This window comes from Babylonia areolata, chromosome 23 (genome assembly GCF_041734735.1).
Source record: "Babylonia areolata isolate BAREFJ2019XMU chromosome 23, ASM4173473v1, whole genome shotgun sequence".
NCBI lineage: Eukaryota > Metazoa > Mollusca > Gastropoda > Neogastropoda > Buccinidae > Babylonia > Babylonia areolata.
The window spans coordinates 17,021,244-17,047,552 of NC_134898.1; the positions used below are offsets into that span (position 1 = coordinate 17,021,244).

A 26,309-nucleotide genomic window follows, 5' to 3' on the forward strand; every position below is an offset into this window, starting at 1 on the left:
GAGCAGCCCCTGGCAGAAAGAAGAGCAGCCCCTGGCGAAAGAAGAGCAGCCCCTGGCAGAAAGAAGAGCAGCCCCTGGCAGAAAGAAGAGCGGCAGAAAGAAGAGCAGCTCCTGGCAGAAAGAAGAGCAGCCCCTGGCAGAAAGAAGAGCAGCCTCTGGCGAAAGAAGAGCAGCAGAAAGAAGAGCAGCCCCTGGCAGAAAGAAGAGCAGCCCCTGGCAGAAAGAAGAGTGGCAGAAAGGAGAGCAACCCCTGGCGAAAGAAGAGCAGCCTCTGGCAAAAGAAGAGTGGCAGACAGAAGAGCAGCCCCTGGCAGAAAGAAGAGCAGCCCCTGGCAGAAAGAAGAGCAGCCCCTGGCGAAATAGCAGCCCCTGGCGAAAGAAGAGCAGCAGAAAGAAGAGCTGCCCCTGGCAGAAAGAAGAGCTGCCCCTGGCAAAAGAAGAGCAGCAGAAAGAAGAGCAGCCCCTGGCGAAAGAAGAGCGGCAAACCCTGGTGAAAGAAGAGCAGCCCCTGGCAGAAAGAAGAGCAGTCCCTGGGAAAAGAAAAGCGGCTGAAAGAAAAGCAGCTCCTGGCGAAAGAAGAAAGCCCCTGACAGAAAGAAGGGCGGCAGAAAGAAGAGCAGCCCCTGGTGAAAGAAGAGCGACAGAAAGAAGAGCAGCCCCTGGCAGAAAGAAAAGCAGCAGAAAGAGGAGAGGCAGAAAGATGAGTGGCAGAAAGAAGAGCAGCTCCTGGCAGAAAGAAGAGTAACTCACAGCAGAAAGAAGAGTGGCAGAGAGAAGACTAACAGAAAGACGAGCAGCCCATGGCAGAAAGATGAGCAGTCCGTGGCTTGAAAGAAGAGCAGCAGAAGAGAAGAGACAAACTGCAGCAGGAGGGATGCCGACATCATCCATCACCAGCAGCACAGACCTCAAGGAGAAGAGACAAACTGCAGCAGGAGGGATGCTGACATCATCCATCACCAGCAGCACAGACCTGAAGGAGAAGAGACTCATTGCAGCAGGAGGGATGCCGACATCATCCATCACCAGCGGCACAGATCTCAAGCAGAAGAGACACTGCAGCAGGAGGGATGCCGACATCATCTATCACCAGCGGCACAGATCTCAAGCAGAAGAGACACTGCAGCAGGAGGGATGCTGACATCATCCATCACCAGCGGCACAGATCTCAAGCAGAAGAGACTCACTGCAGCAGGAGGGATGCTGACATCATCCATCACCAGCAGCACAGACCTCAAGGTGAAGAGACTCACTGCAGCAGGAGGGATGCTGACATCATCCATCACCAGCAGCACAGACCTCAAGGAGAAGAGACAAGACAACAGGACAACAGGATGTGTGGCTCTGACCACTGGGAGGAGGGGGAGGAGGTTGGGGGTGGGGTGAAGTGGACCAGATGATATGTAAGTAGTTGTTGTTTTGTTGTTATTGTTTTTTGGGGTGGAAGGGTAGGCAAGGGTGTGAGAAGTGGGTCAGCCCACTAGGAGGGCCGAGGGGTGATGGCCTTTTTCAGCATGTGCTGGGTGACGGGCCAGGTGTCAGGGTTGCAGTCTTTCAGCACCATTTCCGCCGTGCTTGGCCGTTCCATTCCGTGGATGGGCATGGCGGACCCCGCGATGCTCAGCAGTTTGAGCTCCACCGGACCCAGGCGCAGGTAGTCCTGCAAAGCACAATACGGGGCATCAGTTCAATCCTCTAGCAGGTAGTACAGCCACAACACAACACAGGGCATCAGGTCAATCCTCTAGCAGGTAGTACAGCCACAACACAACACAGGGCATCAGGTCAATCCTCTAGCAGCTAGTACAGCCACAACACAACACAGGGCATCAGTTCAATCCTCTAAAAAACAAAAGCCATGTGCTTTCAGCACTCAACTGTCAATCTTGGGGTCCAGAGTTCAAACCCCTGTCACATTGGCTGGTGGCTTACAGGTGGAGATGGTATTTCTGACCTCCCAGGCTAACAGATGGGCAGACCTGCCAGTGCCTGAACCCCCTTTGTGTGTATACACAAGCAGAATAACGAATGTGCGCTTTAAACATCCCGCAGTCCATGTCAGCACTGGGTGGGTTATTGAAAACAGGAGCACACCCAGCGTGCACTCCACAGAAAACAGAGTATGGCTGCCTACATGGAAAAAAAACCAAACCAGTTCCTGCACAGAAAATCCCACTAGTACCGGCATGGTAAAAAAAAAAATTTTTAATTAAAAAAAACATTCCTGCACATAAAATCCCACTAGTACCTGCATGGTTTAAAAAAAAACAAAAAAACAACATTCCTGCACATAAAATCCCACTAGTACCTGCATGGTTTAAAAAAAAACAAAAAAACAACATTCCTGCACATAAAATCCCACTAGTACCTGCATGGTAAAAAAAAACAAAAAACAACCAGTCCTGCACATAAAATCCCACTAGAACCTGCATGGTAAAAAAACAGTCCTGCACATAAAATCCCACTAGAACCTGCATGGTAAAAAAACAGTCCTGCACATAAAATCCCACTAGAACCTGCATGGTAAAAAAACAGTCCTGCACATAAAATCCCACTAGCACCTGCAACTGAAACTAGGACTGCTGTACACAAACACAGAAGGAGAAGATGACGTTTTAGTGTCTTCAAACACCTCAGTGAGTTCAACACCCCAGTGGGTGAAGAAGACATCTTAGTGTCTTCAAACACCTCAGTGAGTGAAGAAGATGTCTTTGTGTCTTCAAACACCTCAGTGAGTGAAGAAGATGTCTTTGTGTCTTCAAACACCTCAGTGAGTGAAGAAGATGTCTTAGTGTCTTCAAACACACAGTGGGTGAAGAAGACATCTTAGTGTCTTCAAACACCTCAGTGAGTGAAGAAGATGTCTTTGTGTCTTCAAACACCTCAGTGAGTGAAGAAGATGTCTTTGTGTCTTCAAACACCTTAGTGAGTGAAGAAGATGTCTTTGTGTCTTCAAACACCTCAGTGAGTGAAGAAGATGTCTTTGTGTCTTCAAACACCTTAGTGAGTGAAGAAGATGTCTTAGTGTCTTCAAACACACAGTGAGTGAAGAAGACGTCTTTGTGTCTTCAAACACACAGTGAGTGAAGAAGATGTCTTTGTCTTCAAACACCTCAGTGAGTGAAGAAGATGTCTTAGTGTCTTCAAACACCTCAGTGAGTGAAGAAGACGTCTTTGTGTCTTCAAACACCTCAGTGAGTGAAGAAGACATCTTTGTGTCTTCAAACACACAGTGAGTGAAGAAGACGTCTTTGTGTCTTCAAAGACCCCAGTGAGTGAAGCAGATGTCTTAGTGTCTTCAAACACACAGTGAGTGAAGAAGACGTCTTTGTGTCTTCAAACACACTGTGAGTGAAGAAGTCTTTGTGTCTTCAAACACCCCAGTGAGTGAAGCAGATGTCTTAGTGTCTTCAAACACACAGTGAGTGAAGAAGATGTCTTACTGTCTTCAAACACCTTAGTGAGTGAAGAAGACGTCTTTGTGTCTTCAAACACACAGTGAGTGAAGAAGACGTCTTTGTGTCTTCAAACACACAGTGAGTGAAGAAGATGTCTTTGTGTCTTCAAACACCTTAGTGAGTGAAGAAGATGTCTTAGTGTCTTCAAACACACAGTGAGTGAAGAAGACGTCTTTGTGTCTTCAAACACACAGTGAGTGAAGAAGATGTCTTTGTGTCTTCAAACACCTTAGTGAGTGAAGAAGATGTCTTAGTGTCTTCAAACACACAGTGAGTGAAGAAGACGTCTTTGTGTCTTCAAACACCTCAGTGAGTGAAGAAGATGTCTTAGTGTCTTCAAACACCTCAGTGAGTGAAGAAGACGTCTTTGTGTCTTCAAACACACAGTGAGTGAAGAAGTCTTTGTGTCTTCAAACACCCCAGTGAGTGAAGCAGATGTCTTACTGTCTTCAAACACCTCAGTGAGTGAAGAAGATGTCTTTGTGTCTTCAAACACACAGTGAGTGAAGAAGACGTCTTTGTGTCTTCAAACACACAGTGAGTGAAGAAGACGTCTTTGTGTCTTCAAACACACAGTGAGTGAAGAAGATGTCTTTGTCTTCAAACACCTCAGTGAGTGAAGTAGATGTCTTTGTGTCTTCAAACACACAGTGAGTGAAGAAGATGTCTTTGTCTTCAAACACCTCAGTGAGTGAAGTAGATGTCTTTGTGTCTTCAAACACACAGTGAGCGAAGAAGACGTCTTAGTGTCTTCAAACACACAGTGGGTGAAGAAGACGTCTTAGTGGCTTCAAACACACAGTGAGTGAAGACAGGTCTAGTCCTGTCCTTAAGTCACACAGCCCCTGACATGAAAACTTCTTACCAACAATTTCTTCTGATCTCTGACATCCATCCTCCTATATGTCATGTCACACACACAGACACACACACACACACACACACACACACACACACACTTCTGATCTCTGACATCCATCCTCTTATATGTCATGTCACACACAGACACACAGACACAGACACACACACACACACACACACACACACACATGATGTGACATCCACATGAACATGCCCATGCATGAAAGTTCACAGATACAGACAGACAGACACACACACACACACACACACACACACACACACACACACACTTACATCAAAGTCCTCCTCCTCCAACATCATGTTATCAAAGCCTTCAATGCTTGCCTCATCATCTGAAATCAGTAATCATTTCATCAACTAGAGCACCACTATTTCTTTCTCAGCAAAAATACATACCTCTCTCTCTCTCTCTCTCTCTCTCTCTCTCCCTCTCTCTTTTTCTCTCTCTCTTATACATATATCAGGTGTCCCAAAAAAAGTGAACTGCTTTTTGACAAGTATTTTCTCAGTGATAGAGAAACTAAATTCACTGAAAATTTTCAGACAGGAACCTTAGGGTATCATCAACGAGTCTGCAAAATATCTAAAAGTTTGGACGCAAATTATGCGAGTATTGTCAAATTCAAAACAGCATGTCAAAAAATCCAACAGAGGAAAACTCACTTATTTCAATTTATGCTCAATGTGACCTCCATCTTCCTCCACGACTAAACTAAAGCCGTTTCTTCCAAGCAGAAATGCTTTTACATATTTCTTCCACCGATATCTCCTCCCATGACATAATTATCCTGTCCTTTAACTTCTGCTCGGTCAATTTGTCTCTCACTCCACGGTAAACTTTCTCCTTCAGAGAGTCCAATAATGACATAACCCACTGGGTTACAGTCAGGACTTTGTGGAGGCCATTCATCCTTTTTAATGAATTCTGGTGTAGCCTCCTCCAGATGGGCCTGGGTTACCCTACTTGTGTGTAAAGGAGCCCCATCTTGCTGAAACACGTAATTGTTTCTAGGATAAAGACGCCTACAATCTGGGAGAAGATTGTCATCCAATAACTGAATGTAGCTTTCACTATTAACCTTGGCTCTATCAATGTCGATAAAATGAATGTTTGTTTTTCCTTTCCAGGATACTCCAGCTGAAACCATTATCTTTTTTGAAAATCTAGAAGTCAAATGACAGAGGGGAGATGGCTGAATTTCTCGTTTCCGTTTCCCATAAACGCAATGGTGATTTTTAGCTATCTCTAATGTAAAGTCTTTCTTGTCTGTGAAAATAATCCTTTTCACATCAGTGGCCGAGTAGAGGTCATTCAAATAAAGGCAGCGAGTTTTTCTTTTCCCTCTAACGTTTTGGTCCCTCCTTGATACCAGTATCCTCTTAAAGGGCTTCAGCTCCAGTTCTTTCACCATTCTTTACACAGAAGACTTGCTCACTTGTAAATCCATTGCAACTTCTCTAAGAGATTTGTGGGTCCCTGGGTTCTCCTCCTGGGATTGAATCAGTTCCTCAACACGGTCCTTGTTCTCCTCCGAACATGCAGTCTTGGGTCTCCCGCTGCCAATTTTACATGCTACTGGCCCTGTAGTGCGTATTTTAGCGATAAGTCGATATACAGGGACATGACTCCACTCCTTGCCTGGAAATTCCCTTATGATCCTTCTTCAACCCCAGCCTTTCTCCTTATCACTTTCACTCAAAGGCATGGTTGATCCTTCCAAATTGAAACTTTGGACAGAACTGATTTTGGATACAGACAACAATAAAAAAAAATCAATAGACTTGACACCCAGACAAGCTATTTTTAGACTGACACTGATTGACAGATGCCAACACCTGGCAGCTGGCATGAACATGATGAAGGTCACATTGCACAGCTCTAATACTGGGTTTTTTGACATGCTGTTTTCAGTTTGACAATACTCGCATAATTTCCGTCCAAACTTTTAGATATTTTGCAGACTTGTTGATGATACCCTAAGGTTACTGTGTGAAAAATTTCAATGAATTTGGTTTCTCTATCACTGAGAAAATACTTGTCAAAAAGCGGATCACTTTTGGGGGCACACCCGATACACACACACACACACACACACACACACAATGATAACAATATGGACAGGTAACACAATGATCATAATGACAGGTAACACAATGATCACAATGACAGATAACACAAAGATGACATTGACAGGTAACACAATGATGACAATGACAGGTAACACAATGATCACAATGGACAGGTAACACAATGATGACAATGACAGGTAACACAATGAACAGAATGACAGGTAACACAATAATGACAATGGACAGGTAACACAATGATCACAATGGACAGGTAACACAATGATCACAATGACAGGTAACACAATGAACACAATGACAAGTAACACCATGATGACAATGGACAGGTAACACCATGATTACAATGACAGGTAACACCATGATCACAATGACAGGTACCACATTAGACAGGTAACACAATGATCACAATGGACAGGTAACACAATGATCACAATGGACAGGTAACACGAAGGACAGGTAACACTATGATGACAATGACAGGTAACACCATGATGACAATGACAGGTAGCACCATGATGACAATGGACAGGTAACACAATGGACAGGTAACACCATGATGACAATGACAGGTAACACCATGATGACAATGACAGGTAACACCATGATGACAATGGACAGGTAACACAATGGACAGGTAACACCATGATGACAATGACAGGTAACACAAAGGACATGTAACACCAAGATGACAATGACAGGTAACACCATGATCACAATGACAGGTAACACAATGATCACAATGGACATGTAACATGATGATAGTGTACAGGTAACACAATGACAATGGACAGGTAACACCATGATGACAATGACAGGTAACACGATGATCAAAATGACAGGTAACACAATGATGACAATGGACAGGTAACACAATGATGACAATGGACAGGCAACACAATGATGACAATGACAGGTAACACAATGATCACAATGACAGGTAACAATGATCACAACGGACAGGTAACACAATGATGACAATAGACAGGTAACACCATGATCATAAAGGAACAGGTAATTCACTCTCAGCAGAGACAGCACCAGTGACACATACAGTTCTGTAGTGACTACTGACTTGGACAGGTTCACACACACACACACAAAAAAACATGACAAATGATGGCACATGAAAGCGTTCCTGATACCGTCTTGCTGGAAGACAGAAACACCACCAAAGTCTTTGTTGGATCCAGTGTCACAGACACTGACAGGACAGGAACAGAGGAGGGTGGGGTGTCTTTTCTGATCTAAAAGAACAGAAGTGCACATATTCAGGTCACCCACCATCTGACTCTTCAACATCTGGCAGGGAAAACACCTTGTCCTCCACCGCTTTCTGAGTGGCACTCTTGGGTCGCGCACCTGTCCACAACACAAAACACCTGTATAGTTAACTGCACCTGTCCACAACACAAAACACCTGTATAGGTAACCGCACCTGTCAACAACACAAAACACCTGTACAGGTAACCACAGCTGTCAACAACACAAAACACCTGTATAGGTAACCACACCTGTCCACAACACAAAACATCTGTATAGGTAACCACACCTGTCAACAACACAAAACACCTGTATAGGTAACCACACCTGTCAACAACACAAAACACCTGTATAGTTAACCACAGCTGTCAACAACACAAAACACCTGTATAAGTAACCACAGCTGTCAACAACACAAAACACCTGTATAGGTAACCGCAGCTGTCAACAACACAAAACACCTGTATAAGTAACCACACCTGTCAACAACACAAAACACCTGTATAAGTAACCACAGCTGTCAACAACACAAAACACCTGTATAGTTAACCGCAGCTGTCCACAACACAAAACACCTGTATAGTTAACCACAGCTGTCAACAACACAAAACACCTGTATAAGTAACCACAGCTGTCAACAACACAAAACACCTGTATAGGTAACCGCAGCTGTCAACAACACAAAACACCTGTACAGGTAACCACAGCTGTCAACAACACAAAACACCTGTACAGGTAACCACACCTGTCAACAACACAAAACACCTGTATAGTTAACCACAGCTGTCAACAACACAAAACACCTGTATAGTTAACCACACCTGTCAACAATACAAAACACCTGTATAGTTAACCACAGCTGTCAACAACACAAAACATCTGTATAGTTAACCACACCTGTCAACAAGACAAAACACCTGTATAGTTAACCACACCTGTCAACAACACAAAACACCTGTATAGTTAACCACAGCTGTCAACAACACAAAACACCTGTATAGGTAACCACAGCTGTCAACAACACAAAACACCTGTATAGTTAACCGCAGCTGTCAACAACACAAAACACCTGTATAGGTAACCACAGCTGTCCACAACACAAAACACCCGGAGAGGTAACCACACCTGTCAACAACACAAAACACCTGTATAGGTAACCACACCTGTCCACAACACAAAACACCTGTATAGTTAACCACAGCTGTCAACAACACAAAACACCTGTATAGTTAACCGCAGCTGTCAACAACACAAAACACCTGTATAGGTAACCACAGCTGTCAACAACACAAAACACCTGTATAGGTATAGGCATCTGTTGACAACACAAAACACCTGTATAGGTATAGGCACCAGTTGACAACACAAAACACCTGTATAGGTATAGGCACCTGTTGACAACACAAAACACCTGTATAGGTATAGGCACCTGTTGACAACACAATACACCTGTGCAGGTAACCCACCTGTCCACAACACCAAACACCTGTATAAATATTGGCACCTGCTGACAATACAAAACACCTGTATAGGTAAAAGCAGCTGTCCACAACACAAACCACTTGTGTATAGTCATCTGCTGACAACACAAAACACCTGTACAGATATAGGAACTTGTCAACAACACAAAACACCTGTGTAGATATAGGAACCTGTCGACAACACAAAACACCTGAACAGGTAACCGCAAATGTTGACAACACAAAACACATGTATATGTAACCGTACCTGTCAACAGCACAAAACACCTGTACAGGAAACCACATAACCACATCTGTTGAGAACACAAACACCTGTATAGGTAACCACATGACCACATCTGTTGACAATACAAACACATGTATAGGTAACCACATAACCACACCTGTCGACAACACAAACAAGATTACAGGTAACCACATAACCACATCTGTTGACAACACAAACACCTGTATACGTAACCACATAATCACACATGTCAACAACACAAAACACCTGTATAGGTTACCACATAACCACATCTGTCGACAACACAAACACCTGTATAGATAACCACATAACCACACCTGTTGACAACACAAAACACTTGTACAGGTATATAGACACACCTGCTGACAACACAAAACACTTGTACAGGTAAATAGACACACATGTCGACAACACAAAACACCTGTATAGGTAACCACATAACCACACCTGTTGACAACACAAAACACTTGTACAGGTACATAGACACACCTGTCGACAACACAAAACACCTGTACAGGTAACCACATAACCACACCTGTTAACAACACAAAACACCTGTACATGTACATAGACACACATGTCAACAACACAAAACACCTGTATAGGTAACCACATAACCACACCTGTTGACAACACAAAACACTTGTACAGGTACACAGACACACACGTCGACAACACAAAACACCTGTATAGGTGGGAGTTTTTTTCTTCTCCACAAAACAAACATACCTGATCATAAAACCGATCTTGATATCATTACACATAAGTCTTTGCAAACAGGAAAACTGTGTGTGATATTCTGCAGTACAAAAGGGCTGTCCATTGCAAAACCCTGCAGACAAATCCACTTTGATCGAAAAACAAACGCGCCAGCGGACGGAAAAGAACGGGTGGTGCTGCACTGTAACAAAGCACTCACCTTGGGAAAGCAGAGAAATCTGTTGTGACAAAATGTAATATACAATACAATTGTGTAGTTTATGTAGTTTCGGTCTTGGATGTGATATCATTTTTTCTATCTGGTTATTTTTAATGGGTATATGTGTGTGCGTGTGTGTGTGGTTGCGTGTGTGCATGTGTTTGTGAGGTTACAGTGCTCTGGTATGCATGTGTAAGTGTGCAGGCATGTTAGTATGTCCAAACAGAATTTCTATGTTAGAAAATAAGAAATATTTTAATACTTATGCAATTTTGTTTTTAGTGCAGTTGATATTTAATGTCAGTGTGTGTGTGTCTGTAAGGGAGGGACATTTATATATATATGTGTGTGTGTGTGTGCGTGTGCCTGTGTGTGTGTGTGTATGTGTGTGTGTGTGTGTGTGTGTGTGTGTTCTACGAAATGCATTTTGTTTTAATCTAAACCATATTTACTTCATAGCTTTTATAATCTTTAGTATGCTTTTGCATTCATATGAACACACTGGATGTTTTCCATTGTCAGATAGCGGTTGATATGTTTTTTAAGGCATGTTTATAGTTAACTATGATGTAAGGCACTTTGAGCAACATTGGTGCTGGATATCGTGCTGTAGAAAAACTATGTATTATTATTATTATTATTATTAATACAACACAGCACAACATGGCACAGTGCTCCATGACAGACACAGGTGGACACCAGGGGGAGCCACTCACTCCTTTTCACTGGCACAGAGGCCAGGGAGTCGGTGTCAGGGTCCAGGGGAGACAACTGGGACAGGTCCATCTCCAAGATGCCTGTCTTCTCCAGGTTCTCTGACTCATCAAACTGCGTCAGGTAGAAATTCCTGGAACACATTCAGGTCAACATCATGTAGAAATTCCTGGAAGACATTCAGCTCACTGTCAGGTAGAAATTCCTGAAATACATTCTGGTCAACATCATGTAGATATTCCTGAATACATTCAGATCAACATCATTTTGAAATTCCTGGAACACATTCAGGTCACTTTTGGGTAGATATCCCTGGAACACATTCAGGTCAACATCAGGTAGATATTCCTGGAACGCATTCAGGTCAACATTCGGTAGAAATTCCTGGAACATATTCAGGTCAACATTAGGTAGATATTCCTGGAACACGTTCAGTTCAACAATCAGATATTCCTGGAACACATTCAGGTCAACATTAGGTAGAAATTCCTGGAACATATTCAGGTCAACATTAGGTACATATTCCTGGAATATCTGAATGTGGATGTGGATGTTTGACACAACTGTACAGGTCAACCTGTGCATGTGGATGTCTGACACAGCTGAACAGGTACACATGTGGATGTGGATGTCTGACACACCTGTGGAGGGATGCCTCACCTGGACACCTTGAGGTCCTCCACAGTGCAGTCAAACAGCTTGCTCATCATCACCAGGTTGCTGCGCTCCAGGTCCTCCACCCTCTCCCTCACCTTCCCTGTCTCCCGCCGGTGGATGTGAACCTGGACACAGTCCCTCGTCCACGTCACGTCACCACCACCAGAACACATCTTCCACGTCATGTCATGTCACCACAACACATTATCCATGTCACGTCACCACCACCACAACACACCATCCACGTCACGTCACATCACCACCACCACAACACATCGTCCACGTAATGTCACCACTGCCACAACACATCTTCCAAGTCATGTCACCACAACAACTCATCATCCATGTCATGTCACCACCACAACACATCATCCATGTCATGTCACCACCACAACACACCATCCATATAATGTCACTACAACAACACATCTTCCATGTCATGTCATACATGTCATGTCACCACAACAACACATTGTCCATGTCATGTCATCACACCAGACAACAACACATCGTCCATGTCATGTCACCACCACAACAAATTGTCTATGTTATGTCATCACAACAAACAACACATCATCCATGTCATGTCACCACTATAACACATTGTCAGGTCAGGTCACCACCACAACACATCATCCACATCATGTCAACACAACACATTGTCCATGTCATGCCACCCCCACAACAACACATCCACGTCATATCACCACCTCCTTTCCCCCCAGCATGAGGTGAGTTACTGTGTACTGTACCTCCTTTCCCCCTACAGCATGAGGTGATGTGTACTGTACCTCCTGTCCCCCTACAGCATGAGGTGAGTTACTGTGTACTGTACCTCCTTTCCCCCCAGCATGAGGTGATGTGTACTGTACCTCCTTTCCCCCCCCAGCATGAGGTGAGTTACTGTGTACTGTACCTCCTTTCCCCCCAGCATGAGGTGAGTTATTGTGTACTGTACCTCCTTTCCCCCTACAGCATGAGGTGAGTTACTGTGTACTGTACCTCCTTTCCCCCTACAGCATGAGGTGAGTTACTGTGTACTATACCTCTTTCTTCAGCCAATCATTGTCGAGCACCTCCTGACGATCATTCTTGTCCAGCTGAGCCATGGCTTTCTGAAACACACGCATACACACCTGGTCACAGAGAGCTCAATGGAATGCATGCCTTTATGTCATTATCATCATCATCATCATCACGGAAGTCCATCATGAACAATGAAGATGTCAATGACTCTGGAGATGAGAATGCAGCCCAAAGGCAGAATTACAAGTGGGGCAACACTGTGGGCATGCAGGTGACAGGTCTGGTCTCCTCTCTTTGCAGGGATCATGCTTTGGTCAAGGTCCAAAACACTCTGCTCCTCAACACACGCACCATGTCACAACAACTCACCTCAAGCTGGGGGGCGGTATATGGACGATGTGTTGTGGTGGTGACATGACACAGATGATGTGTTGTGGTGACATGAAATTGACGATGTGTTGTGGTGACATGACACAGATGATGTGTTGTGGTGACATGAAATGGACGATGTGTTGTGGTGACATGACACAGATGATGTGTTGTGGTGACATGACATGGACGATGTGTTGTGGTGACATGACATAAATGATGTGTTGTGGTGACATGACACAGATGATGTGTTGTGGTGACATGACAAGGACGATGTGTTCTGGTGACATGACACAAAAGATGTGTTCTGGTGACATGACACAAAAGATGTGTTGTGGTGGTGACATGATACAGACGATGTGTTGTGGTGACATGACATAGATGATGTGTTGTGGTGACATGACACAGATGATGTGTTGTGGTGACATGACATGGACGATGTGTTCTGGTGACATGACACAAAAGATGTGTTCTGGTGACATGACACAAAAGATGTGTTGTGGTGGTGACATGATACAGACGATGTGTTGTGGTGACATGACATAGATGATGTGTTGTGGTGGTGGTGACATGATACAGACGATGTGTTCTGGTGACATGACACAGATGATGTGTTGTGGTGACATCACATGGACAATGTGTTGTGGTGGTGGTGACATGATACAGACGATGCGTTGTGGTGACATAATGTGCATGTCACAATATGTGACAGAAATGCTTGTCATGTACACAAAGTGTGATAGGAATGATTGTCATATGCACAATGTGTGATGGAAATGCTTGTCATGTACACACAGTGTGATAGGAATGATTGTCATATGCACAATGTGTGATGGAAATGCTTGTCATGCACACACTGTGTGACAGAAATGCTTGTCATGTACACACAGTGTGATAGGAATGATTGTCATATGCACACTGTGTGATAGAAACATCTGTCATGTAAACACAATGTGATGAAAACGCCTGTCATCTACATAAACAGAAAGGGCAAACAACCCCACCTCCTCCTTCCCCAACACACCCTTTGTTCTATCCAGTTAGTTACCTTCAGTTGTAACTGACATCCCTTTGTTCTATCCAGTTAGTTACCTTCAGTTGTAACTGGCATCCCTTTGTTCTATCCAGTTAGTTACCTTCAGTTGTAACTGACATCCGCTTTGCTCTATCCAGTTAGTTACCTTCAGTTGTAACTGAAATCCCTTTGTTCTATCCAGTTAGTTACCTTCAGTTGTAACTGACATCCGCTTTGCTCTATCCAGTTAGTTACCTTCAGTTGTAACTGACACCCCCTTTGTTCTACCTAGTTAGTTACCTTCAGTTGTAACTGACACCCCCTTTGTTCTATCCAGTTAGTTACCTTCAGTTGTAACAGACACCCCCTTTGTTCTATCCAGCTGGTTACCTTCAGCTGTAACTGACACCCCCTTTGTTCTACCTAGTTAGTTACCTTCAGTTGTAACTGACATCCCCTTTGTTCTATCCAGCTGGTTACCTTCAGCTGTAACTGACACCCCCTTTGTTCTACCTAGTTAGTTACCTTCAGTTGTAATTGACACCCCCTTTGTTCTATCCAGCTGGTTACCTTCAGTTGTAACTACCCCCAGTACTGATCAAGACTTTATTTTGATGCAGTATCATGTTCTATTATGTAACACTGTGTAATGTGTGCGGGGGAGGGGGGAGAGGAGGGGGGGTGTGAGTGTGTGTGTGGGGGGGGGGGGAGATGGTGTGTGTGTGGGGGTGTTTGTGTGCATGTGTGTGTGTGGGGGAGGCTGTGTGTGTGTGTGTGGAGGGGGTGGTTGCGTGTGTGCGTGCATGGGTGGGTGTGTATAGAAACATATATTCATTGTGCACACAACAGGGGTATGGACAGATGTGTGAATGGATTTCATATGAGTGTTCTGTGAGAGTACTGAGAACTGCAAAGCATGTTTTAGCAATATGAAAAGAAACGAGAGAGAGAGAAGCCTCCACTGACATCTGAAGCCTTGTCTTTCTGCTGGGCCAGCGTCTCCTCTGTGTACTTCTCGATCTCCGACCTGGTGGTCAGCAGGTTTTGGTGCAGGTGAGCTGCCACAGAAAACCACTCTGTCCACCACAACCTTCTGAGGCTTCCAGCAACCACAATGCTTTACAGACATTCACACATGCGTACAGGCTTGATGAAGCTTTTTGACCACAAAATTATCAGACTTTTCTTAAGACGTTTTAAACCCCAAAGGGGGTTAAAACTATTAAAACTATCACAGCAGGAACCCAGGTGTAAAACAATGTTTGTTTCAGGAATGTCTAACAGCATCAGTAGCAGTAGCTCAAGGAGGCGTCACTGCATCTAACATACATAGTGAAATGCAAATCTCCCACTGCATGGTGCCTGAAATGTAATTTTGGACTGGAATTGTCTCTTTGTAAACCTGCCAACCCACATGCTTGACAACAAACGACCGTCTCGAACATTTCTTCACAATGATATCAAGAACACAAAAGGGTAAATATTTCTTACAAATGCGCAAGCACAAACAGTGCGCGCGCACACATGCACACACACACACATACATACACACACACACACACACACACACACACATGCGCTCGCACATTTGCAAAAATATGACACGTGTACACAAACATGTACATACACACAATCAAGCATACCACATGTACAGGGGTTTATACTGCTTGGATGGACATGCCACAAAGAAAGTTATTGCTGAGAGAAGAGTAGAGGTTTGAGGTCAAATCTAAAAGAGGTGATCAAGGGAGTCAGAGGTTGTCAGGGAGTCTGTCACATGTTTCTGGGGCTTGAAAAGAAAAATGTTCTTGTCTGTAAGTCTCAGTTCTGATGTAAGGATCATGAGAAGTCGAGTATCAGAAGAAGAGTGGAGCTGGAGAGATGGAATATATATATGTGTGTGTGTGTGTGTGTGTGTGTGTGTGTGTGTGTGTGAAGGAGTTACCAGAGCCACTGATTGCAGACAATGACAGAGTAGTCTACTTGATAAGAAACAGACAACCAGTGAAGAGAAAATGGCATCAACAGAGAGAAAAACATAAAGAGAAGAAAGTTAAACACAAAGAGAATGAGGGTGACAACCACTCACTGGATATTTCATCAAACAGACAAGGAGAGAAACACACACACAGACACAGACACACACACACACACACACACACACACACACACACACACACACACACACACACACACACACACACAGACACACACACACACACACACACACACACACACACACACACACACACACAGAATGAGGGTGACAGCCACTCACTGGATATTTCATCAAACAGACAAGGAGATAAACACAGACACAGACACAGACACACACACACACACACACACACACACACACACAGAATGAGGGTGACAGCCACTCACTGGACATTTCATCAAAGGAGGTCTGCATGTCCCTCAGCTCCTGCTCCAGCACAGTGATCTGTGTCTGCTGCAGGTGGCTGCCCACGTCCCGGAACTCCCGCCACTTGTCCACGTCCTTCTGCACCTCCTCCATGTCCACCATCTTCCTGGCTATCTGACTCTTCAGCTCTGACAGACAAGACAACAAGGCCTTCTGCACCTCTTGTCAGTATTATTATCTGGTGCAAGACATGAAAGTACAGGGTGGGGAGGGACAGGTCCTCACTCACTCACTCACTCATTCCCTCGACCGCTGGGGCCGTTGGGGGGACACGAGGAAGATGTCATAGCTCGCCACGCCGTTCTGTTGGCAGCTGCCATGAGGAGATCTGGCATCGTCATTTTGGTCCATTCCTTGACGTTGTCGGACCAGCTCTTTCTCTGCTGCCCCCGTCTGCGCCTTCCCATACAGTCCCTTGCAGGATGGTTTTGGAGAGGGTGTTATGTCGTATGACATGACCAAACCATGCCATCTTCCGTTGTTTGACAGTCGCCAGCAGTGGTTCTTGGGGCCCAACAAGGTTGCTGACCAGGTTCCGCACATAGTCATTGGTCTTGTGCTCCTTGTAGGAGATGTGTAGTAGTCTCCTCAAGAGACAGGTCCAACACATGCATAAACTCTCACAATGCCCTGTCTAAAGGAAATCAAAAGATAAGACCAAAGTCCTGTTGTTTCTCCTTCACAAGCTAAGATGATTATGAGCTTCACGCTGAGTGGTTCTGTAGATGTTAAGTCCTGTACATTTTACATGGATGCAGATTTTGCAAGGTTACTCACTATCCTTAATCCCTTGACTGCTGTGGACAAATTTGCTCATCAGAGGACTGTCCCCTCACTGGGATAACACCCAGATTACAGGTCACCATTCCTTATTTGAACTTTTTCCTCTTGTGATCATACTACAGATAGTCAGCAGAATGAATAACATGACTTCCAAGAACACAAACAGCAGGAAATGCTGATGCCATAATGATCTCACTTCAGCAACGTTCAGCAGTCAAGGTGTGAATTACCTGCACACACTGATGGACATGGAGGCCGGGCTGAAAGACAGGATGTGAGGACAGAGGATGACACACCTTGCTGAAAGACAGGATGTGAGGACAGAGGATGACACACCTTGCTGAAAGACAGGATGTGAGGACAGAGGATGACACACCTTGCAGAAAGACAGGATGTCAGGACAGAGGGTGACACATCTTGCTGAAAGACAGGATGTGAGGACAGAGGATGACACACCTTGCAGAATGACAGGATGTGAAGACAGAGGATGACACACCTTGCAGAAAGACAGTACATCAGGACAGAGGATGACACACCTTGCAGAAAGACAGGACTTCAGGACAGAGCCTGACACACTTTGCAGAAAGACATGACGTCAGGACAGAGGATGACACACCTTGCAGAAAGACAGGATGTGAAGACAGAGGATGACACACCTTGCAGAAAGACAGGACTTCAGGACAGAGGATGACACACCTTACTGAAAGACAGTACATCAGGACAGAGGATGACACACCTTGCAGAAAGACAGGATGTGTGGACAGAGGATGACACACCTTGCAGAAAGACAGGATGTCAGGACAGAGGATGACACACCTTGCAGAAAGACAGTACATCAGGACAGAGGATGACACACCTTGCAGAAAGACAGTACATCAGGACAGAGGATGACACACCTAGCAGAAAGACATGATGTGAGGACAGAGGATGACACACCTTGCAGAAAGACAGGATATGAAGACAGAGGATGACACACCTTGCAGAAACACATGATGTGTGGACAGATGATGACACACCTTGCAGAAAGACATGATCCTGTCAGGACAGAGGATGACGCACCTTGCAGAAAGACAGGATGTCAGGACAGAGGATGACACACCTAGCAGAAAGACAAGATGTGAGGACAAAGGATGACACACCTTGCAGAAAGACAGGACATCAGGACAGAGGATGACACACCTTGCAGAAAGACATGATGTGAGGACAGAGGATGACACACCTTGCAGAAAGACAGGATGTGAAGACAGAGGATGACACACCTTGCAGAAAGACAGGATGTGAGGACAGACGATGACACACCTTGCAGAAAGACAGGATGCCAGGATAGAGGATGACACACCTTGAAGAAAGACATGATGTGAGGACAGAGGATGACACACCTTGCAGAAAGACAGGACGTCAGGACAGAGGATGACACACCTTGCAGAAAGACAGGATGTGAGGACAGAGGATGACACACCTTGCAGAAAGACAGGATGTCAGGACAGAGGATGACACACCTTGCAGAAAGACATGATGTGAGGACAGAGGATGACACACCTTGCAGAAAGACAGGATGTGAAGACAGAGGATGACACACCTTGCAAAAAGACATGATCCTGTCAGGACAGAGGATGACACACCTTGCAGAAAGACAGGACTTCAGGACAGAGGATGACACACCTTGCAGAAAGACAGGACTTCAGGACAGAGGATGACACACCTTGCAGAAAGGCAGGACGTCAGGACAGAGGATGACACACCTTGCAGAAAGACAGGATGTCAGGACAGAGGATGACACACCTTGCAGAAAGACAGGACGTCAGGACAGAGGATGACACACCTTGCAGAAAGACAGGATGTGAAGACAGAGGATGACACACCTTGCAGAAAGACAGGACTTCAGGACAGAGGATGACACACCTTACTGAAAGACAGTACATCAGGACAGAGGATGACACACCTTGCAGAAAGACAGGATGTGTGGACAGAGGATGACACACCTTGCAGAAAGACAGGATGTCAGGACAGAGGATGACACACCTTGCAGAAAGACAGGATGTGAGGACAGAGGATGACACACCTTGCAGAAAGACAGGATCTGAAGACAGAGGATGACACACCTAGCAGAAAGACATGATGTGAGGACAGAGGATGACACACCTTGCAGAAAGACAGGATATGAAGACAGAGGATGACACACCTTGCAGAAACACATGATGTGTGGACAGATGATGACACACCTTGCAGAAAGACATGATCCTGTCAGGACAGAGGATGACGCACCTTGCAGAAAGACAGGATGTCAGGACAGAGGATGACACACCTAGCTGAAAGACAGGATGTCAGGACAGAGGATGACACACCTAGCAGAAAGACAAGATGTGAGGACAAAGGATGACACACCTTGCAGAAAGACAGGACATCAGGACAGAGGATGACACACCTTGCAGAAAGACATGATGTGAGGACAGAGGATGACACACCTTGCAGAAAGACAGGATGTGAAGACAGAGGATGACACACCTTGCAGAAAGACAGGATGTGAGGACAGACGATGACACACCTTGCAGAAAGACAGGATGCCAGGATAGAGGATGACACACCTTGAAGAAAGACATGATGTGAGGACAGAGGATGACACACCTTGCAGAAAGACAGGACGTCAGGACAGAGGATGACACACCTTGCAGAAAGACAGGATGTGAGGACAGAGGATGACACACCTTGCAGAAAGACAGGATGTCAGGACAGAGGATGACACACCTTGCAGAAAGACATGATGTGAGGACAGAGGATGACACACCTTGCAGAAAGACAGGATGTGAAGACAGAGGATGACACACCTTGCAAAAAGACATGATCCTGTCAGGACAGAGGATGACACACCTTGCAGAAAGACAGGACTTCAGGACAGAGGATGACACACCTTGCAGAAAGACATGACGTCAGGACAGAGGATGACACACCTTGCAGAAAGACAGGACTTCAGGACAGAGGATGACACACCTTGCAGAAAGGCAGGACGTCAGGACAGAGGATGACACACCTTGCAGAAAGACAGGATGTCAGGACAGAGGATGACACACCTTGCAGAAAGACATGACGTCAGGACAGAGGATGACACACCTTGCAGAAAGACAGGATGTAAAGACAGAGGATGACACACCTAGCAGAAAGACAGGATGTCAGGAAAAAAGAATGACACACCTTGCAGAAAGACAGGATGTCAGGACAGTGGATGGATCACGCTGCAGAAAGACAGGATGTGAAGACACATTGCAAAAAGATAGGATGATGTCAGGACAGAGGATTACTCACCTTCCAGCTCCTTCTCTCGTTCCCGTTGCCGAGCCCACTTGTCTTTCATGGAGACAATGACATCATCACGAGATTTGATCTCTTCATTCTCAAACACCTTGCTCACATCGCGGGCTGTCTTCAGCAAATGTTGTAGCAGCAGCTCTTGCTCCTCCTTCAGCTTTTCGTTCTGTTTTACACACACACACACACACACACACACAAGCACATACACACTCACACATACACACACACACAACACACACACACACACAAACATACATAAATACAGACAGACAGACAGACAGACATGCATGTATGCATGTAAAGAGACAGACCTTTTTTTTTAACTGTTGACTGTCGAGTCCAGATAAAATAAGTATGGATAACATGATAACTTGGAATAATCAGAAACGAGTACACTTAATCCCATTTACATTGGTTAATGAACACAAGCAGATTTCTTTTAGCCCCTGAAACCCATGTTCCAGAGACTTTGCCATACATTCGACAGTATCTAGCTTTTGAAGCAACCACTCAGCTTGTCTGTTCCTTGGTCCTAAGTCACATTGACTACTGCAATTCACTACTTGCTGGTTTGCCTTCTGATTTGTTGTCATGCCTTCAGATGATTTTGTACAATGTTGCAAGAATCATTTTCAGAAAGTAAAAAAAAGGATCACATTACCCCACTCTACGTACTTCATTGGTTACCCATCCAGTTCAGACTTCAGTACAAAACTGCCATATTGGCTTATCACCACTTTGAAGGATCTCTCCCATCTTATCTTTGGTCTTTTATCTTTACACTCATTCCCATTCTTTCAGGTGTTCTGCTGAAAAGCTCATTCAAGTCCCCAACACCTCTTCAAAGACATTTGACCATAGGGCCTTTCAGCATCAAGCACCTAATTCTGTCTGGAAGTCTCTTCCTGTGGATCTCCATCACTTACCAATGCTGTCCTCATTTAAAAGAAAATTGAAAACCCACCTGTTCAAACAGGCATTTGGGTATGATGAAGCATAGTTGTTTGTCTGCAGTCTTCCTCCTACCCACCTCACTTTATCCTCTGCTTAAATTATCATGCAGTGTTTGTGACTGTGGGTGGATGTTTACTGTGTGTGTGTGCAAGCGTGTGTGTGCACTCTGCCTGTATGTACTTTTTCATGGGAGGTGCTTATATATGGGGATTTTGCACCATATACATACTATCTATTATTATTGTTATTATCATTATCTTTATTATTACATACACACACACACACACACACACACACACATGCACACACTGTATCAGACACTGTCCGTCAGTGGATAACTTACTCTTTCTTCATGGCGACGGTTCTTCTCTTCCCATCCTCGGATCTCATACTGAACATCTTCCAGCTTCTTTTCCACAACATTGATCCTGTGAAACAATAATACTATGCACAATGCATGTCAGAATACACACACACGCGCACACACACGCACTCTTACATACTCACACACACTCACACACACACACACACACATGCACACTTAAATGCGTAAACACACACACACACACACACACTGACAAACACTGACACATGCACTCACACACACACACACACACACAAACAATATATATATACATATGTGTGTGTGTGTCTGTGTGTTTGTGTGTGTGTGTGTGTGTGTGTGTGTGTGTAGACTCACACACAACTCAAACAAACGAACACACATACAAACACTTACACAGGCACTTATAAACAAAGAAACACACATACAAACACTCAAACACACACACACACACACACACACACACACACACACATACTGGTAAGCCAAAATGCCTTCTTTGGCTGTCATCTGAGGTTCCTTGGACTTTTTCTTCCCACTCTTCCCCTTCTTCCCTTTCTTCCCTTTCTTTCCCATCTTGCAGCCTGCAACACAACACGCACTACACAGTCATCCAACTTCAACACTGCTTCAGTCTCATTTATCACTTCATTCAGTCTGTTGAATCAACTAACACACATCTTGTGTATGTTATGCTTTAATGATCGTCATTACCACAATCACATGTAACATCATCACATGTATCTTCAAGCAGTATTTTACATGTAAGGCTTTATCCTCATCAATGAGTTTTGTTTCGGGAGAGAGGAAAATGTTTTTACAATGTATTCTCCCAGCATGATTAGAGGTCTGTGCCTTTTGCAATAACAAAATAAAAATAAATAAAATAAAAATAAAATAAACAAAGAAGAAGAAGAAGATTCTGATAACTGACAATGCAAACAATCATGACTGTTACGAGCATCGCATGATTTAAGATAGATATCTTATTTTCATTATCATGTTGAATCACACACACACCCCTCTATCCACTTACCCACTTTCACACACCCATACATATGCGATGGTAATGTAATATGTCTAACCACACTGAATAAATAAATAAATTATTATTAGAATACATTAACACAAACCAGGACGACTCATAAGGCCACGAACATCTGGCGACCATTGCAATACCACCAGTGCGATCTCTGATTATATAAGAAACAACACAAGAACATTTCAAGTCAGCAGATGCCAGACAGAGCAATACAAACAGTCATTCTTTGTTAGAACAGTAAGAGACTGGAACCACCTGGAAGAAAACATCGTATGAGCACCAACTCTTGAGAATTTTAACAGACTAATAACATTTCAACAGCGAACCTGCTAAGCTGCGCACACCCCCACCCGTCGCGATAATACCATAATCTTGGCGACAGCGATGTATTCAACAGATACTGAGAGAAACATATATTTATTTCAAAATTGAATGAATTCCCCCCTCAAGACGGAATGAATAGTGTTTACAAAGCGTAGTGAACGTTCACTCCGCCAGTCCGAGTGGAGGGGAAGAAATGTGGATATAGCCAACTAAAATAACTAAACAAAAGTGCAAACATGTCTTTGTTTACCTTCAGTCTATTACCAGCAAAATGCTTCGGATCAATGGACAGCAAGTTTGTCTTCTTCCTTACGCCGCCATCTTTGTTTCTTTTAGCAACCAAATCTCGCGGAGAAAAAAAAATAGTTCTCGTCCCATATTAGCCGCAAATTCCTTTAAAGTATCAAGAACATGTTTTGTAAAAGATCATGGATTAAAATACGAAAAATCGTCATTCATATCCAATTTCTTGTACCCATGTATTTGTAAAGGACGGAAAGGTTTCTCCTCAGTGAGAATTATGTCCCTTCTTGTGACGTTTCGTCTGCTCTTAGAAACAAAACAGCAGAGTGGGCAATTGTTGTCCCGACCATCTTGACTAGAATTTGATTATGGTGGAGAGTGTCTTGCCCAAGTTAATACCCACTCTCTCGGCCAAAAGGGTTTTAGGACAGTCGGCGTTGAGATGGTTCCTAAAGGCCAACTAGCCTCCAAGGTTGCAGCACTAAGAGCCAGTGCAATTTTGCCTCCCAGTTTCAGTCGTAGTCCTTCACAAAAGACTAAGCTGTAAATGATTTCCTGTCAATGAAAAAACCATTGATACTACAGTACCTGTGTAAAGCCCCGTTCCTCGGACTGCCCATGATTTTCCCCCGTGGCCAAGTGGGTAACGGTCGCCGCAGGCCTCTTTAATCTGTTGAGTCGCACATCCTCATACACAAATCAGAACCGGCGTTGGTTACATTTCTGTATCCCGTCATGGTATGCGTACATGCACGCGCGGGGACACACACACACACACACACACACACACACACACACACACACACACACACTGTTGCGATCTCTTACTTGTTTGGAAAAAAAAAGAGAAGAAGAAAAGAAAACAAGTACGTGAGTCAAAGAGGGGGTTATACACACATGCATTGTGTTATGTTAGCTGTATGTTCCTTGCTTTGAAAGAATTGCATTGAACTGACTAAATTCTACTTTCTGGGAGAAAAAGAGTAAGCAAGACAATGCTTTGTTTCATCCATGCCTTCAAATTGGAAACAGAAAACAAAGGAGGGATAAATCATATCAATGCAGAATGCATGTTATAATTATGGTTACATGAATGGTAATTTGGCAGTTACAACCCTTCGTAGCAAGAAGAGAATGTGTGTGTGTGTGTGTGTGTGTGTGAGAGAGAGAGAGAGAGAGAGAGAGAGAGAGAGAGAGAGAGAGAGAAGACATGAAAATTGATATAAATCATGTCAAGATAATGACCAAGTAATAAAAATTTGAACAGGAATAAGCATACACATGTTACAAAAGCAATATATATATATATATATGTGTGTGTGTGTGTGTGTGTGTGTGTGTGTGTGTGTGTGTGTGTGTGTGTGCGTGCGTGCGTACGTCCTGCATACGGAACCTCGGTTTTTCGTCTCATCCGAATGCAGAGACGCTCTGTTTGATTTTCCAGTCAAACTTGGGAGAAAGGGCGAGAGCGGGATTCGAACCCAAACCCTCACGGACTCTGTCTTGGCTGATGAGCATCTTAGCCATTCAGTCACCTTCCTCTGAAACTGGAAACTGGAAACCGCAGTGATAAGCTCGCCAGGTGGCTTAAATTAACAGAATAGTCTCCCTTGACATGAAAATGGCGGATGTTCCAAACCCAACCTAACGACTACTGTCAACAAACATTTCTGGTCGGGTATTGCTTTGAGGACATTGATATTGTTATCAGGGTAATATTTAGCAATGATTAAAGAAAGCATAAAGTAACAAGTAAAGAGATGTATGCAGTTAAAGGACTTAGAGGAAGCAGACAAAATCATGAAACGTAAATTGTGTCGCAAGATTGGACTTGTCCAGAGCAGTTCTCGCGTTCTGTTTGGAAAATCAAAATCAATGTTTTGGGTTTCGCTTCTCTGTCACCGTTAGTATTTGTATGAATGGGTACGTGCATGCTTATTTGTTATCACATACAAGAATGAATTTGAAGTATGTAGCAGCTACGTGAATGACAACAAGCACAGTGGTGTGACGAGAACAAGATAGGTTCTGTCAACATCAGGAGGAAGGTGGCAGAATGGTTAAGACGCTCAGCTGCCAATACAGAGAGTCCGTGAGGGTGTGGGTTCGAATCCCGCTCTCGCCCTTTCTCCTAAGTTTGACTGGAAAATCAAACTGAGCGTCTAGTCTTTCGGATGAGACGATAAACCGAGGTCCCGTGTGCAGCACGCACTTGCGCACTGAAAAAGAACCCATGGCAACGAGAGTGTTGTCCTCTGGCGAAATTACGTAAAATGAAATCCACTTTCATAGGTACACAAATATGTAAGCATGCACTCAAGGCCTGACTAAGCGCGTTGGGTTATGCTGCTGGTCAGGCATCTGCTCAACAGGTGTGGTGTAGCGTGTATGGATTTGTCCGAACGCAGTGACGCCTCCTTGAGAAAGTGAAACTGAAACTGTCAACATCAGCGTGTTGCAGTGCAGCGTGATCGGCAGAAGGAAACTTAATGGAATGTATTTAGACTTCACTGTATAACGGTATATTGGAATTGTTCAGTTTACTACCGGACACAATGTCAGTAAGTCGTGCTTGACGTGAAACTCAAATGTGAGCACAGGTTACTAAATTAGGCACTATGACTATTAAATAGCAAAATTTAGTATTACTCCAGTTATGTTTGCTGTCAAGTACAACCACAAATTCTTCTTATATTAAAGTCCCTGGTCAGTTTTTGGAATTCTAATCTTAAAGTACTGAACTGTAAAGTTGAATTGTTGCTTATAATATATA

The 26,309-nt window shown here is 44.1% G+C and overlaps 2 protein-coding genes across 3 annotated transcripts in view; one reads left to right on the plus strand and one right to left on the minus strand.

Moving 5' to 3' along the window:
* Nucleotides 1-1,407: 1,407 nt before the first annotated feature.
* Nucleotides 1,408-23,695, minus strand: LOC143297595 (coiled-coil domain-containing protein 83-like). The gene is made up of 12 exons (XM_076610007.1): nt 23,544-23,695; nt 22,406-22,511; nt 21,928-22,012; nt 20,625-20,793; nt 16,502-16,669; nt 15,083-15,174; nt 12,753-12,821; nt 11,710-11,831; nt 11,052-11,182; nt 7,710-7,787; nt 4,614-4,672; nt 1,408-1,660 (listed from the first exon to the last, which is right to left on the minus strand). Exons 2-12 carry the CDS (start codon nt 22,501-22,503, stop codon nt 1,481-1,483), a joined length of 1,251 nt encoding a protein of 416 aa, XP_076466122.1. The 5' UTR covers nt 22,504-22,511; nt 23,544-23,695; the 3' UTR covers nt 1,408-1,480.
* A 1,449-nt stretch (nt 23,696-25,144) lies between these two features.
* The window catches only part of LOC143297729 (centrosomal protein of 290 kDa-like), a 123,787-nt gene continuing 122,622 nt past the window's right edge, over nt 25,145-26,309 (plus strand). The window contains exon 1 of one of the 2 annotated variants that reach the window (XM_076610165.1): nt 25,145-25,209. The gene's annotated coding sequence lies outside the window, so the exon portion shown is untranslated. Of the gene's footprint in view, nt 25,249-26,309 lie in introns of both variants that reach the window. The other variant, XM_076610166.1, reaches the window with a different exon arrangement.